Source organism: Cimex lectularius, unplaced genomic scaffold, assembly GCF_000648675.2.
Source record: "Cimex lectularius strain Harlan isolate CLEC.00 unplaced genomic scaffold, Clec_2.1 scaffold313, whole genome shotgun sequence".
NCBI classification, from domain to species: domain Eukaryota; kingdom Metazoa; phylum Arthropoda; class Insecta; order Hemiptera; family Cimicidae; genus Cimex; species Cimex lectularius.
Genome location: NW_019392880.1, coordinates 226,722 through 243,935, shown reverse-complemented (window position 1 = coordinate 243,935; position 17,214 = coordinate 226,722). Strand labels below are relative to the sequence as shown.

The following is a 17,214-nucleotide window of genomic DNA, read 5'->3' as shown; positions in this document are numbered from 1 at the left end:
TTTCTTCACGCTTGCACTTGTTTGGAGGCGATTATACATTGTAGTCCATTCACAATATTCACAAGGGAATGTAACGTGTGAAAGGATACAAGAGAAATCAGACCAAATAATGTTTTACTCACAACAAAAACTGTTACAACTACACGTATAGTTAAAAACAAAAAATGCAACAATAATTAACTAACAACAAAGTAATAGCATTGTCTTGTATTCTATTCTATAAGTGACTTAAATATAACTGCTAATTTATGCAGTCGTAAAGTAAGTTTTGTACAATAATGTCGATTATGAAACACATAAAAATTTATGGCATAAAACCTACAAAACCAATACGCCTAGCTGGTTTTTACAGACCTTGTTAAAAATTTATATTTCATACACACTCTATGTGAGAATGTATAAGCATCCAATAAGGAAATATAGATAAAATAAACAAACACGAAGGAATGTTGAATTTAATTTTTTTTTCCAAGAAAATTTTATATTATTATTTCTTAAGAGTGCATGACAATTGATCGTTTTATTGGGAAAGTCATATGATTATGAGCAAAATGAAAATTTTGTGGCTCACATTTCATGTCCGCATCGACCGAATATTTCATTCAGATCATCTTTGCGCATTCGAACACCAACACAGACATTTGCTTTAGAAAGCCTGAATAAAAAAGAAACTGTTTATTAGCCCAGAACTGATTTATTAGCGGAAAAATCTAACAGTTGGCTAGCTCCCACTTCCTCCGCCATCTCCATTTGCCGCTCCAGATAGAACAACAAACAACAGAACTGGAACTATGTACATCCACTGAAAAACAAAAATTAAACGAACATTTAATTAAAGTTTTAGGTTTTAATGTAGCAGCATGTTTAGCAAAGGAAATGATTTGCTAGAAATGTGTGGTGATTAGTGACCGTTAATCGATATTTATTTAGAAATCATGAGACGCGGTCTGGTGTGATGAAGGTTTCAGAAAAACATTTTCTTTATCGTGCCAACGTTTCAATCTTTATTGAGATCATCTTCAGGACGTGGGATTTACAAACATTGTGTACATATTACAATTACATTTGGAAAAGTGAATTTATACAAGCAAAATATATTTTTTATATATTCAATCAAAGTATTTCTACTCACTCAAAGTGTTTGTTCATTGTGTTCAAAGTGAGTAGAAATACTTTGATTGAATATATAAAAAATATATTTTGCATTGTACAAATTCACTTTTCCACATCCAAAATGTAATTGTAATATGTAAACAATGTTTGTAAATCCCAGGCCCTGAAGATGATCTCAATAAAGATCGAAACGTTGGCACGATAAAGAAAATGTTTTTCTGAAACCTACATCACACCAGATTGCATCTCACGATTTCTAAATAAATAATGATTTGCTAAATTGATTTCCTCAGTGAACAACTGGATAACAGAAATTTCACCAAGGCCAGGAATATCTAATAATAATAATTATTATTATTATTTAAAATAAAAAAATTAGATCAATTAATTATTCTTTTTATGTAAGGTCTTGGTTGAGATGAAAAAGTTAGTGCCACAAGTGGGATTCAAACCCACGACCTTCGGCTAATGAGCCGCTGTTTTAACCACTTGAGCTATCGTGACTTCGATCCACTCGGACACCAACGCCCCATCTCAACCTACAACCTTTTGCATTTTACTTTTTTTTTTGTCATTTTTCATCTAGACGTCATTTTCATCTTATAAAAAGAATAATTAGTTGAAATAATTAATATGGACAATTAAACCACTAAACATAATGATTGTTTTTCTGATGCTTCCTCTGTTTTTTTTTTTTTACATGGGTTCACAACAACAACAGGGCCGCTGGATTCAAACCTGGGACTTTAATGTTATTAAATACCATTTTAAATCAAATTAAATAAGAAAATAAGTAAAATTAAATTTGAAAAATGAATCTCAACTTACGTATTTAGCAAGAAATGAACGATGGTCCTGCCCCTGTCCTTTTTCTTTCGCTTCTCTTTCTTTTTCCAATTTCTGTATATACGTTGTTGTGTCAGGTCTGAAATTAAGTACACAAACATACTAATTTTCTTCTATTTTTACTCACTCTATTATGGTTTAAAGGAACAAGAAATAATAATTTGACCAATGACAATATTCTAAATGGTTCGAACATGTTTGATTAACTATTCTATACTTACAAAGGGCCTACTTCAGTGAACTTATAAGATAATAGCAAATTGACTGTTAAATCAACTGGTTCTGATTCAGGTTTGTTCCGGCAATAATTTTTCGGTGCTACATTGACCCCAATAACAGATCCTGCTTGATCAAAGTTAACAGTGAGAGATAACTTTGGATCTTCTTCAAGCAAAGCACACTGTAAAGTTATAATTAAAAATTAGTAAAGCAATAAAATTGATATAATCAGTTGAAGAAAGCCTAATAAATATTGAAAGACTTTTTTTTATTTATTTGTACAAAAATATACCTATGAAGGTAATGTTCTATTTGCAGAGTTGTAAGATTGCACTCAAAATAAATCTATATCTTTAAAATAAACTTACTGCTTTGGTAAAAGACAATAAAGATAGGTGATTTTTTTCCATGCTTTTCACTGCTATTTTCAACACGAACAAACCATTTTCAGACGCTAACTCCTATAAAACAAATAAAAGTTTTAACGTATTTTATATGTTATATGTTAGATAAATAAACAAAGCTATTAAAATCTCACTTTGACTTGTGCAGTTTCGGTTTCATTGAGTTTTAAATTTGGAACTGCTACATTATTTACCATCTCAAGTAAATTGATAACACTACAAGACTGCCAAATTGCTCCATCGTTACTTTGGTCTAAGCCATGGAAAAGTTCTAAAGAGAAGGAGGTGTCATACATTTCACCCTGAAATATAAATAAATCATGAGCATAATCATTTAAAACAATTATGTATTAGCACAGAAAATTAGCAATAAATAATAAAATATCGGTAGAGTATTATATATAATAGGATATATTTAAAGAGACAGGACTTAAAGGTGGAAGTTAGACGCTTGTTGAAGTGAGGAATGGAATTTCATATGTTGGAGACACAGATGAGAAAGGAAGATGTTAAGAAGGATAAGGTCTGGAGGGCAACGAGTTTGACGAGAGTGTACAGAAAGTTTAGAAGTCATATGTAAGGAAGAAAATGGGAAGAAAGAGGAAGGGTATAATTCGAGTCGGTGTACAGATCAGTCACGTGAGACTTCCATGAGCTGAAGATAAAATATACAAAAGAATTCATTAGACATTGCAGCTTACCACCAAGCTCTACAGTGAGTACCTCATAACACATCCATAATCAAAGTGAGGGATAACAGAGGAGTTTATGCATACTAAAGGTGTGAAGGTGGCTGGCAAGATGGAACTGATGGAGGAAAAGGTGTGTCGGGAAATTTGGAAGATATGGAGCTTCCAGGACTATTGCTGATCAAAGACAATCCCATGGTTCTTGACATGAGGCAAAAAGAAATAGAGTAAATGTAGGAAGGAACTAGATCCAAACCCAACAGCTTGGGTCTTTTTGTTCAAGTTAAGCCCAGAAGGTAATTGAGTTTAAATCCTGAATTCTTACAACTGCAACTTGTAATTCAGGTTTATTATTCAGTTTTATTATTCAGGTAAATTTGGGAGACATCTGCACGCAAGTGGTGTAAACTTCCAGGTTAAGGTCTGATCAACTGATCAAGGACAATCCCAAGGTTCTTGACAGCGGGAATGATGGAAATAGTGTGACTGGTAATTGTAAACGGATGAACAGGAGGAAAGGAATGAAGGAACTGAGTCAAAACACAACATCTTGGGACTTTCTGAGAATATTGGACTTCCAGGACAAAATCTGATCGACAAGTCCAGAGGTCCAAGAGTAAATTGAGTTTAAGTCCTGAATTCTCACAATTGCAACTTGTAAGTCAGGAGATGGGAAGGGAAGGTAAATTTTGGAGTCATCTGCATAAAGGTGATGTGGCCTCATAGCTAACTGAGTACAAGCCACAATTCTTAAGGGGGACCTTCATAAAGGTGATGTCAAATACAACAGCATGAGACTTTTTCATGTTCAAGTTAAGCCCATAACAGTGTCTTGAATTCTTTAAATTGCAATTTGTAAGTCAGGAGGTATAATGCAAAAATTTGGTCATCATCCACATAAATAAAGGTGATGGGGGATTCCAGGGCAAGGTCTGATCAATTGATCAAGGACCATCTCAAGGTTTTTGAGATTGGGAAAGATGGAAATAGTACGATTACCCAACAGCCTGGGACTTTTCCACATTCAAGTTGGCCAATTTTCAAGGGTCCAAGAACGAATCGCGTTTTCGTACAATTGCAATGTCAGGAGGAGAGAAGAATATAGATTTACGGAAGTCAATTTAACTTTAAAAAAAAGTTAAGCGGAGTTCGCTTTAGCCTTGAGGGACTCCAGAAGTGATATGGGTCTTATTTGGGTCTGAGACTACTTGAAAACAGTACAAAAGGAACGAGTGGAACCATTGGAGAACACTGTAGAAGGATGGTAAAGTTTGTTAAGCTTAGCAAGGAGAAGGGAATAATCTACGGTTTCAAAAGCTTTAGAAAAATTAATAAGGGCAAGACTGGTGGTTTTTCATCAGTCAATGGATTGTGCGATGAAGTCAAGACACAAGCTACGTTGGAGACAGTTTAGGAGAGAAGAATAACTAACAGTGTTTGAACAAATTATTGGCAGTATTAGAATTATCAAGAACCTTGTGTACAAGTATTACATTAATAATGAAGGGACCTGATGATGAAAGAAATCTTTAAAACCTTTGAAATGCAGTAAATTTGACTGAATGAACTAAGTTTTTTCTTTAAAAAAATCCTGTTAAACCATTTTGAGAATCTAAATGTCAGTAACAAATACATACTAAGGCAAGAGAAAGCGAGCACCCTTGCAAGAAAAGTCTGTACTGCTGATAGGCCCTGAACCCTTCTATGGCATAGGAGCCCACACTATCAATGAGTACCTCAGAGAGAAGTTTAAAAAGAAAATGAAGGAACAATTGAATTTATTGTACATACAATCCAAGAACCTCCTAACAAATTTTTTAAGGAAAGAGGGAACAGAATATATCAAGGGAAGCAGGAAAAAGCTGCGAATCCCAACAGGATTCTTAACAGGACACTGTAACTACACTGCTACACTTGCCCGCAGGAGGAAGTGTTTTGGGGCGTACAATGCGACCGTAGAAGAAATCCAACCACTGAAATCAAATTCCTTGATGGACTAGAACTCACTGGTGAGTTACAAGAACGGGGTATAGAATAGATCTTAAAAGGCGCAGTACAAAATATACTCTGATTAATCAGAGTACATCTACAACAAATATACTCGAAACCAAGATCTTCACATATCCATCAGTCCTCCGTGTTGAACCGGCACTGGGTTCGACCACACTCGTTGGTTTTTAATGTTTCTCAAACTCGAAACAGTTCCTCACTGAAGATGGCGCAATGAAGGAACGCGAATGAGTAATATCAAAACCCGCGAGCCTAGAAGGACCCAATGCCGGTTCGACATTTAAAAATCCGAACTGTTACTGTTAAAGAGACATCGTGCAACCGTATTTATTAATAGAAGTGATGTGTGCCAGTGAGTTCAAGCAACAAAGTGGCCAAACTATAAAAAATATATTAATTAAAACTATTAGGTCAAAACGAGCAGTAGTAGGCCTGAATAAAATTGTTCATCGACTAAAGTAAAAGCAGGTTTACTCACGTTAACTATAGAAAGAAGGAACATAAATTTAAGGAAATAGTTGTTATCCATAGTTTTGTCTGAAGTGCGTAGGATTAAAGTAAAACAACAGAATTTCTTTTTAAAAATCGGTTAAGAAGGCATCGCTTAAGACAAATTCAACCATAACGATCGTCCATCACATATCAAAATTAGGAAACCTTCGTCGCTGTTTCACATGTCAGTCGATTCGTTCGTTCGTTCGTTCAGAAGAGTTCCGACAGTTATCCCGGTAGGAGCAGCAGGCACGACGCGCTGCTTTTTTCTTTCAAGTTTTAAACTTTTTACCCCAAGGAGGAAGACTCGTTCATTTTTTTATTGTACAAAATATAGTTCGATTTTTATAACGATTATGCATTCCTGTTCCGCACATGTGCTCAGTGCATGCGCAGTATATCCTGTTCCACACTAGTTCGGTTTTTACTGTTGAAACAATCCTAAGTGGCGTGTTTTTTGATTTTTGGAAGGGGGCCCTATTCCGTACTAGTTTGATTTTTGCTGTTGAAACAATCCTAAGTAGCGTGCTTTTTTTGGAATTCGGTTTTTACTGCTGAAACAATTCTAAGTGGTGTGTATTTTGAGAACCTGTTATTCTCTAGTTCGGTTTTACTGTTGAAACAATCCTAAGTAGCGTGCTTTTTTTGGAATTCGGTTTTTACTGCTGAAACAATTCTAAGTGGTGTTGTTTGGGGACATGTTCCGCACATGTATTGCTCAGGTCTTGCCTGTATCCTGTTTCAAACTTGTTCGAGATTTCCTGCCAAAACCGTATCGATTACTGTAATCGATTCCAGTTGAAAAAGATCCCTTAACGGTTCTCGTTCGCCGCAGAAGGTTAAAAGCGGTTATCCGTCCTCATCTTCACCTTCAATCTTCAATCTTCATCGTCCAACCGTTAGTCTTCGTTGTGGACTGTCCGACACTGTCGACCGACAAACGCTCTCTCTTTCATGCTCCTATCTCTTTAAAATGTTGCCTCTTCTCATTTTTTTGTTCTTCTTCATGCACGTTTTGTCCCATCCTAGAAACGACGGCGATCTATCTCTATGGATCGACCAACACCAAGTCAAAATGTTCAGCGGTAAATTGGTTTTCTTATTTTTTTTTTTTTACCCTCTTGGGACAGTTTCGCAGGTATTTTTATCGGATTTTTTTTTAAAGGTTTTTCAATGGAGATTTATGCTATCGTAGACGGCCGTGTACTCCCTTACATTTTAGACCCCAACTTCGAAGAATATTTACCGGTTATTCCATCTGAGGTGAGTACACTGCCCTAGTAAAATACACTAAAGACAAATACAACAAAAAAAAGTATGAAAAACAAACAAAGTGCTGATTTATTTTTAAATTTAGCAAAAAAGGACTATAGATCAGATATAAAATTAAAATAAATCAAATGAATGTTTGGATGGTTTCTGACTTTTTTTTCGTGCAATGTGTCATAATTATTTATAAAATCTGTTAGTAAAACGTAACTACCAGATCTCACAGATAGGCCTGTAATTTTTTAATAAATTTTTTTACGTTTTTTTGGTTTTCAGTGTTTTTTTGTTATTGGCAATTAAATTCACTAAATTCGTGGTCCGCTTGACCAATTAATATATTACAATTAATTAAGGTTTTTTAGTTGAGATAAAAAAGTCAATGGCACGAGCGGGATTTGAACCCACGATCTTTGGCTAGATACGCCGCTGCTCTACCACTTGAGCTATGAGATGGGAAGTTAGTGTCCGAGTGGATCGAGGTCACGATAGCTCAAGTGGTAGAGCATCTAGCCGAAGATCGTGGATTCAAATCCCGCTCGTGCCATTGACTTTTTTATCTCAACTAAAAAACCTTAATTAATTGTTATTGACAATACAGAAGTGGAAATTTATATTTCGAAGATGCAAAACACTCTGGTCACCAACCAGATTCCAGTTTTTGCCACAAATAACTCATAAGGTTAGGTTCAAATCACACCGGATTAGTCGGTGAGCCGGATCGGCAGAGGAACACTCGTGTTGATAGGTGGCCCTCGGAAGTCCTGATTCATTGAAGGAGTGTCATCCTCGCCCATTTAAGGCCATTCAGGTTGACACATGACACTTATTTTAGGCCAAAGCGCGGGTAGCATGCAGGGAAAGATTGCTCAATGTAAGCTACTTAATTGAAGGGTAGGGCTCTTTGGCTCTGTATAGAGAGTGTGTCCTACACAATTCCTATGCCACCCAATATGAGAATCTCGCTTGAGCTCTGGATACCCTGTTCCGATTCTTTGAGGAAACAGGGTTGGTGTGTCACTAGCACCTGTTGAGAGTGAATGTATTTATTAGTGTGAATGTGTGAGAGAGTCGACGGTGAAATAGTAATAATGCTTTATTGAACTTAAGAAAAATGACAGATGTACTTTCAAAGCATTTATGGACATGGATCCGTCTGCCATAGGTCGTTGGTTAAATAATCAGAAAGCGGGGAAAAAACAGAATAAAGTAGGATACTAATAGGCTTGGAAATAAATTGAAAGAAAAGAGAAATAACAATTGGTAAAATGGGAAAGAAAAAAAAAGAAAAACAGGTTATACAATACAAATCAAAATTTATACTCCTTACTTAACTCATATCTGTAATTCCATGCATGCCTAGTGTAACGAATTAAGGACTGCGAATTTGAGCCACTCAAAAACCGTAACAGGTCAACTCTGGGGAGAGTGAAACATCAGAGATGCAATAACCGAATCTCACCCAGAGATGAGCACTTCACTAAGAAATGGAATACAGTTTCAATACAATGCAAATTGCACAAAGAACCGATTCCAAATTCTCGTTTCAAAAACAGCCAAGTTTAAATGCACTCCTTAGCTTAAATAGCCATCACAATTTATTGAGACAAAGACTGTCAAAATTGTCTTTCTGTGGGTCGAACATTGCAGGATAAATTGTACTTCTTTGCAAAGGGAGAGATGTGTATATGCTTGGACACATTTTTCATGATTTTTTTTTTTAATTTGACTAATGAGAACTGATAAAATAATTGTGCCAGTCACAGAGGTTGTCTAAGGATAGGAGGAAGGGCTAGTTGTACTTTTCAAACAAATATTTCCAGTGTACAAACCATGAAATATTAGAGTTCATTACCGCCAAAGTTGTAATTTTTGAGTATCTGTTATCAGGTGACATCAGAACTTTCACAATGTAAGAGTAGTGAAGTGTATACATCAAAACCAAATTCATGTTGGTCTCCAAATACAGTATATAGTTTGGAGTACCAGATGGCAACATGAATAACTTTCTTAGAATAAAACGTTGTACTTTTTCTATCATTTTGAATCTCTTGTATCCCCACATTTGACAGCCATAACGCAGAATTGCAAGACATATCACATTAAAAATATTAAACTTGATTTTAATTGGGATAGTTTCTTGAAGTATGAAGGCTGAGCTAATTTAGCCATTGACACTTTTCAAGAGAGTGCTTTGTCCAAGAGAGTCTTGGGGTAAATATGACTCCTAAATATTTGTATTCATTTACAATCTCGATGAGATTGCCCCTGAAAAACAAAAGCGATCCAAAGAACTCAACCTACCCCTTCTCCTAAACACTATGATTTTGGATTATTATATCCTGTTTGGACTATTATAACTGTGAGGTTAGGGTTAAAAAAAAGGTGAAATATTGAGATCCCCATTAACCCTCAATTAGATTAGTTATGTAATGTGTGTGGAGGGTGATAGAAGAATATCGAGTACTCCACTACCCAACTGAGAGATTGTTTTTTTACAGATATTTACAACTGTAAAACAATTACAACAGTAAAAATGCTATAAGAATAAAACAATTAACATGAAAACATGAGTACTTTCCTCAGAGAGCTGTCTACAGGAGAAATAAATAAAGAATGACTTAACTTTTTCCATTTTCTTTGTCACAATGTAGGGAATCACATGGTTTGTCTTTACGTCATCTTCAGTGATCTGAAGGTTAGAAATGCCTAGTTAGTAGCCACAAGATCAATAGTATTACCAACACATAACGGTTCAATCTTTCCTAATTAGCATAAGCCTTTTTCAAGCTATTGCAGGTCATATGTTCTGTTATCTGTATTCTAGACCTAGTCCACATTGGTCATTTGTTGACAGTCACATTTTTCAAGTGGTGCATGCCGCATAAATATCCCTGTCAGGATTTTTAATTCCTTTGAATTCATGCCTGGTTTCCCCAGTTTTTGTTGTACCCAGGATTTAAGTCCTTTTTTCAATGTGGCTATGATTTGTGCCTCAAAATTTGGGTGTTGTTCCAAAGCACCCTTTTATCTAGTATATCTGCTGTTCAAATGAAATTTCTCCATGACCTGGGACTGTAGTGTTAGGCTACTTGTATATCCAAATTTTTTTTTAGAGTATTTAGGCAGTTCCAGACAAGTTTTGTGTTGATCTTGTAGGCTTGGAGAGCTGCCTTATTTCATAGTATTACATATGCTACACAGTTTGGGTATTTTTCCAAAGCTTCCTTTTTATCCTGCTGCTTGTCTGAAATTCCCTCATGGGATCTTAGCGTTGGGCTCTTTGTACATTTTTTTTTTTTTTTAAATGGGTATTTAGGCAGTAGTTCAGGCACACCTTCTGTTTTATATTCGGCATCTCCTGAGGATCCAGGGTATCTCAGCTTTATTCAGACATATCCTGGCTCTATCCCTCTTTCCGAAGTCTATGTTTCCTTGGTTCCTTCATTTACCAGCGCAGTCACACCCATCACTACATTATCCATACCATCCGATTCAAATCCTCTTTCCACTCCTGCAGTATCTGTTCATCTCCCTGTGTCCCAATCTTTTATTATCCGATTTAACCACAGTTTAAATTTACTTAGTAATTTTTTTTCTATGTTAATGTTGTGAGTAACTCATTTTATTTTAACTCCTTGGGTTGGGAAGTATGTAAGTCCGTTGATCATCACAGCAAGATTTATTTTTGTGTCAAACTGTTTATAATTTTCACTTTAACCTGTTTTATTCTGTCCCAGAATAAATAATTTTTTTATCCTTCTTTTGCATTCCATTATGCAATCTAATTTTCATAAAAATTATCATAAATAATTTGTTGCCTCACTTTAATAATACCATAATTGAGGGTCTGTGTGAAGTTATTTCCTGAAGGAACGAGGCTGTTGATGTTTAGCAATTTGTTTAAACCATATTACTTATCTTATCAAGAATTTTTTTTCTCCAAATGAAAGTTTATTAGGTTAAATGCCATAGCTTAACATACAAATACAACAGAAAAAAACAAATGCATAAACATTACGTCTTAAATAATGAACTTGTGACATTATGAAAGACTTTTTTTCTCTCTAATTGCTGTTGATAAAGATGTTTTGTTACAAGTTTTGTTTGTTTAAATTAATATTTTTTAACAGTATGTGCCTTATTGTTATAAAAACAATAATTATAATAAAAAATAAATACAATAGTATGTTTTCATTTAACAAACATTGTTCTCTACATCCAGCTTCATTGGTCTAACGAGCATAAGTTAGAATTAATTAATAGTAAAAGAGTTTCTCATTTTCATTGAAAATTAAGTAAAATACATGTACACTTAATCTGTAACTATTAACCAAAGCTTTATTTGTTATTGTTTAAGTTCAAGAAAATGTTTCAATATCCAACTTGGATGAAACAGGAAAGAATTAATTCATTTATTTAAAATTGCAATAATTATTTGGTAGTTTTCTATTTCACATGTGATAATAAGCTTTGTCTTTCGTCAGAAAATTTTTTTTATTAATTACTTTTTCTCTTTAAATATTTTAATTATAAGGTTTCATCCTTTACAATCTTAACTTTTTATACTTATGAATTATGATGTTTATTGAGTAAAGAATTTTATCTCCATTTGATAAATTCTACATTTTATTTTTCGGTAATACTGTTATCGAGTTAATTGATATTAGACTTGATCAAGATTCAGATGATTCTCCATTTATAAAAATTTATTATTGCCACTGAGATTAGTTTTAATCAAATTTAGTTATTGTTCCATTATTAATTAATTTGACATTTATCTGATTTTATTCTTTCTACTATATTGAATTTTGTTGTGCTATTTTCCTTTTCATTTTTTTTTTTATGGAGGTCAAAAATTAAAATGAAACTAAATTTTGTTAGCATTTTTGAAATAATTTTATTGCCAGTTTTGTGTGTAACAAGTTGAAGTCCTTAAACATTCTTGTTTTTACCTTTTTCAAAAGCCCTTTTCTAGAAATAAGTGTTGGTTTTTTAAACATGTAAAAGTAGCTGGTTGTAAAAATTTTCAAATTTAATATATATTTTGATACTTAACATTTTCAGGTAGGCTATGTGAACTTTACTTGGAAAAGTGGTGCCAAAAAATATTATTATAATTTTGACAGGCTGCAATCATTCGACGAAGCCATTTTGGAACCACCAGTAATAACGATCAAAACTAAAGGAAGGATTCCCAAAAGGCCAAAAGGTGATTGTTATTTTTTATTTATTACTGTAGCTTGATAACAATAAAAAATTATATTAAATGATGCCAAAAATATGTTGCAACCGTTAAAACATATTTCAATAGTTTTTAGTGTTTTACTTCCTTGCTCTGGAAATAGTTCTGGCGTGGCATCATTTGGAATCGGATTGCTTATCGAAAGTCGTAAAGGGCGACCCCTCCCTGGTACCCCACTTCGACTTAGCTTGAGAAAGGAATGTGCTCAAAGAGGTAATATTACTTTAATATGATTAGATTGGTTTTAATTTTAATATAAAATATAAATAGCGAGTTGATCTTCAGGCCTTCCACCTTTAAAATGTAATGTATTTTATTTACTAGTCCTCTCGAACTTAAATAATAATTAGCAATGGAAAAAACAAACAAAAAGTGGCAAAAGGCCTATTGTTTTTTTTACCTTAATTGGTATTAATAATACAATAGTCTAATATACTCATAATCAAATTATTTATTCCACCCATTTGGATAGTTTTTAAAACATTTTTTGTGAACATTATATAATTTTACAATTTGATTGTAAGGCAATTTCATTATTAATTATTAAATCAAATTAATCAAATTAATTAATCAAATTAATCATATTAATTAATCAAATTAATCATATTAATCAAACAGAAAAAGGAGTTACATTTAATTTTTTTTTACTCTTATAAGGGGAGGCTCCTGTCAGATCACTGATTTTAATGAAACTATTTTTAGTGATACCAGGCCAAAAAAACACCATAAAATAGGTTTTTTATAGAAAACAAAAAATAGACATTTTTTGGGCTGAATTTTTTGGCTAGAGGTTTTTATTCTTTCCCTGATATCCATTGTTCTGCTTAAAATTTATAATTCTTCTGGTTTGTGTGTCCACAACCATTTAAGTAAAAAAAAGAAGAAAAAAACTATAAGTAAGGAGTTATTTCAGTGATAACATTTTTGTGACTTGGAAAAAAAGTGACTTCTAGGGGGTGCAGAAAACAAACAGACTTGTTCTTGCCAAAAAATATTTTAATTTATTTGCTATTTGCACAATTGTCATAAAATAAATGCCTATGATTATTTTGGGGGGGGGGGAACTTTGATGTCTCGAACCGTATAAATTTCAGGAAGGGTATAGATTTAGCCGCTGTAAGAAAAATTAGAATTGAAATAGAATTTGATATCAAGTAAAGTGTTAAGGAGTTTTTTGGTTGATTTCATCCTTTTTTCTCATTTATAATGGCATAAAATGTAAACCTAAGCATCTAAAATCCAAAAAGAGAACGGTTGTAATAACTTTGAATTTGGATAAAATCCAGAGTAGTTATGAATTTTTAAGTGGAACACCAAACATCGGCGAAAAAAAATTCCTGGTCAAAAAATTATTTTTTGTTCTCTATAAAAATCTGTATTTAGAGGCTTTAAAGAGTGCTTAAAATGAATCCGATTTTTTTAAAATAATTTTTTTGGTATACTTAACTGAAAGGTGTTTTTGGTTTTTATAATTTTTCATATATCTAATCTCAATTAATATGATCTCGCATATTTCTTATCCTACGGAAAAAAATAATCGCCTGATATATAATAACCTTGAACATGCACAACAAAGGCAGAAAAACAGTTTTTAAAAATTATGTAAGTCACATGAAATATATTTTTTCTTGGTTCCTAGAATCCGTTGGCAAAAATACCTGAACACGTATCTAATAATTTTTGACCCCAGTATCACCAAAAAAAAGTTTCATTAAAATCGATGATCTGATGAGTCTCCCCTTGTTAGATTGTGTTTGCTCCTCTTGCCCGAAAACTTTTTCAATTTTTGCATATTTCATACGAGCTGGGATGGTTAGCCATTTTTCTTGATGAACCCTCTCTACACCTTGAAATGTCTTGAAAAGGGCTGCGATGATTTTAGGATATTTTCTTTGCTTTGTGTTGATACACAAAACACATGTTACCACATTTTGTCGAAGTTCTGAATGGAAATAACCAACTCTGCATATCTTTTTGAAAATATCTTTGCCCAAAATAGTTCTAAAAAAATTGCCACCTTGTAAAGACTGGGGGGACAAATACAACTCAGTGTCTCTTAGTCATCAGCCTGCATTGCTTAAATTGTGAGCCATTCATTCTTATGCAAACTAACTGAAGTTCATGATCCAGTTCCATTAACTCCAATAGCATCCACTGTGTATCTGAAAGCATGACCATCAATGAGCATAACCAGTAAGGATGTAGAGATCGACCAGCAGTTCTGAAGCTTGCATGTAGATCAGAGAATATTCAAGTATGTGATTTTTCTTGTTTGAATGTATTTATTTTAACAAATTAAATTTGGGAAAAAAACAGTTTCTAATTAATACAATCGAAGTTTGTATGAAGTGTGAGTAACTTAAGCTCACAAATTTAAAAAAAAATCCTATAAGAGATTTTCATGGTTCAATGGATCAATCTAATAGGATTAGGTTAGGTGGTTTTTTAAATGAACAAAAGCCAATGAATTTGAGGAATGATAGTATGGTACCATAGGGCCTGAGGAAATCGTGAAGTATAAAAACTTTGACCTTTTGAAGAACCAAAATTTTAGTTAATTGGCACAGTTCACTGTATTGGGTCTTCTTAAGGTACTGTGGGGTGGTGGATGGACAAAAAAAATCCCTAACCATTTTATCTGATAATTGGAATAGTATCTCATAGCAAGAGTCAATCACCTACTCCATCGTTTTAGGTTAGACATTGGCTTGGCGATTCTGCCCATCAAAATTGGTCTCTGGGGTAATCGAAAATTTCAGCCCTTGATGTCATGTTAAACTGAAACATGAATCACACTTACATATCTACACAGGGTGTCCTGTAAACAGAGTCAATACTTTATGGGGTTATCCTGCATGTATTCCGATGTATAATTGGACTAATAAGTCTCTATTGCCCCTTGATTTGCAATTTTATTAGAGATATTTCCCTTTTCGGGATAGCTCAACGATTCATGAATTTTTTTCCATAAAGCCCCTATATCACCTAAAATATTAATCCTACTGTACATTTGATTTCATCAATGGAAAGAGCATTAAAAATCCTATAAGGCACCCACGGAAAAGTTGCCCCTAACTAACCCCTAAAGAGCTGTAAACACATGTACTTAATTTCTCGAAAGTCAGTTATCACCAGTGTAAAATTAATGTTTAATAGCTAAAACTTTGGTTTTATGATCAAGAGTGATTTTAACCCTCAGAATACCGGGTGAAAATTTTGATTACAAAACCCTTTATTCCCCCCCCCTTTTTTTTATTTTTTAAATAAGCGCATCAAAGAGTGCATTGAATATAGAAAATACATCTTTCCTTTGTTCTTATTCCATTTGTTCCTCTGCGTCATTCTGAACACTAGTGTACAACACTCCATTGACGGGCATAGTTCCTTCGGAAGCCTGTTACAAACACCAGGATTATTAAGCCATTTAGGGATCATGGGCACAGCCAGTTTTTTTACCGATTTCCAATAAAAATAAGCGTCGTAGATGATTATAGGCTTTTTTCAATCTGGGTGTAGTTCATTCTAGAGGATGAATGCATTTACTATAGCGAAATCAATTAAATTGGCAAAGAGTGCAAATAGCCACCTTTTTGTACGACTAACTCGTTACATAGTTGAATCCGAGAAGCTTCGCTTTCTAAATTAGGAGTACTGGAAGTACCAAGTGAGGTTCCAGGGACCCCAACTATATTTTTCGATAGTTTTCCTAATCAGATAATCAGATCAAATCATTTATTTAGTTACCTTTCAGTATTACATTTCCATTAATTTTGAAACATAATAATAAACAAATAAAAAAAAGTATAAATACAGACATGCAAGGCGTTTTTCTTTAATAAGTCAGATATATTTGGATTTTCACTCTGAATGGTTGTCACTCCCCAATGTACTGACTCGAGTGTCTATACATCAGTGAGTTCACCCACCCCCATTATGTGGTTGGATCGCCAAATGCCCAGGAGATCATCGCTTATCTACCAGTGGGATGAGGCTCCGATGGGGGCTACGGACATTTAAGTCATTTCAGCCCCAAATGCATGCAAACTATTCTCTAGCGTTAATACTGATTACATTAGATAATTCAGTCACACAAATAAATACATTCATGCCTTGCACTCATTCTGATTAATCGGTGGAGTATTGGATATTCCTCTGTCGACCTTCACACAGTGTTAATAATCTAAACTAAATTAGAGTGAATGGGGTATATTCATAAATATTCCGCCATCAACTCTAAACACACACTGCTGGAGGGGCAATGGTGACGCTATATTTCACTATCAGCCCCTCACCACTCACACTAATAAATATACGCATTCAAATAAAACAATGACAAAACACATAGAATATAACTATATACAATAAAAAAAAACCATATCCTCTAAAAAAGGATCCAGGAACAGACTGCTGTGCTCAAGAACCATTCTTAAATCGGGCAGCATGCCTACACATTCTCTGTATGGAGCCAAGGCAAATCACACCTCTATTATGTGGGACACATTAGGCAACCTTTCTCTACATAAGAGGCACCTGCGTGGGCTTTGGCCTAAAAGCAAGTGCCCGTGTGTCAGCCGCGTATGGCCAATCCTCAGTTGGGTGAGGACAATCCCTTGTCTCTGGCTCAGGTTCTCTAAGGATTAGTCTTACTCTTGACTCTCAAAAGTCTCTCAGATGACCCCGCCCACTGACGCTGTCATCTTTGTTTGTTTTTCACTGCAAGCTTAGTGCCAGAGGGCCTGATGGTCCGGTCAAACCAACTTTCACCAGCTTGTCCACACATTCGTTACTCTCCAGGCTGAGTACTTACTATGAGTAGGAACTATCTTTTTAAAAAGGATTGAACACCGCACTCACTCCATCATTCATCATTTCTACAACCACCATTTTTCTGAGGCACTCCAGCTTGGAGATCTGACATGATGAACAAGAT

The 17,214-nt window shown here is 34.3% G+C and overlaps 2 protein-coding genes across 3 annotated transcripts in view; one reads left to right on the top strand and one right to left on the bottom strand.

The window, feature by feature from the left end:
• Positions 1-437: 437 nt before the first annotated feature.
• LOC106672943 (ER membrane protein complex subunit 10) lies at positions 438-5,964 on the bottom strand. Its single transcript, XM_014404796.2, has 6 exons — positions 5,760-5,964; positions 2,717-2,884; positions 2,547-2,639; positions 2,181-2,359; positions 1,942-2,038; positions 438-802 (listed from the first exon to the last, which is right to left on the bottom strand). Exons 1-6 carry the CDS (start codon positions 5,808-5,810, stop codon positions 722-724), a joined length of 669 nt encoding a protein of 222 aa, XP_014260282.1. The 5' UTR covers positions 5,811-5,964; the 3' UTR covers positions 438-721.
• A 630-nt stretch (positions 5,965-6,594) lies between these two features.
• The window catches only part of LOC106672426 (protein shifted), a 27,657-nt gene continuing 17,037 nt past the window's right edge, over positions 6,595-17,214 (top strand). For both annotated transcript variants that reach the window (XM_014403856.2, XM_014403845.2), the window contains exons 1-4: positions 6,595-6,858; positions 6,939-7,036; positions 12,107-12,251; positions 12,354-12,497. In XM_014403856.2, the coding sequence (XP_014259342.1) occupies positions 6,747-6,858; positions 6,939-7,036; positions 12,107-12,251; positions 12,354-12,497 (499 nt within the window). In that variant the 5' untranslated portion in view covers positions 6,595-6,746. The remainder of the gene's footprint in view (positions 6,859-6,938; positions 7,037-12,106; positions 12,252-12,353; positions 12,498-17,214) is intronic.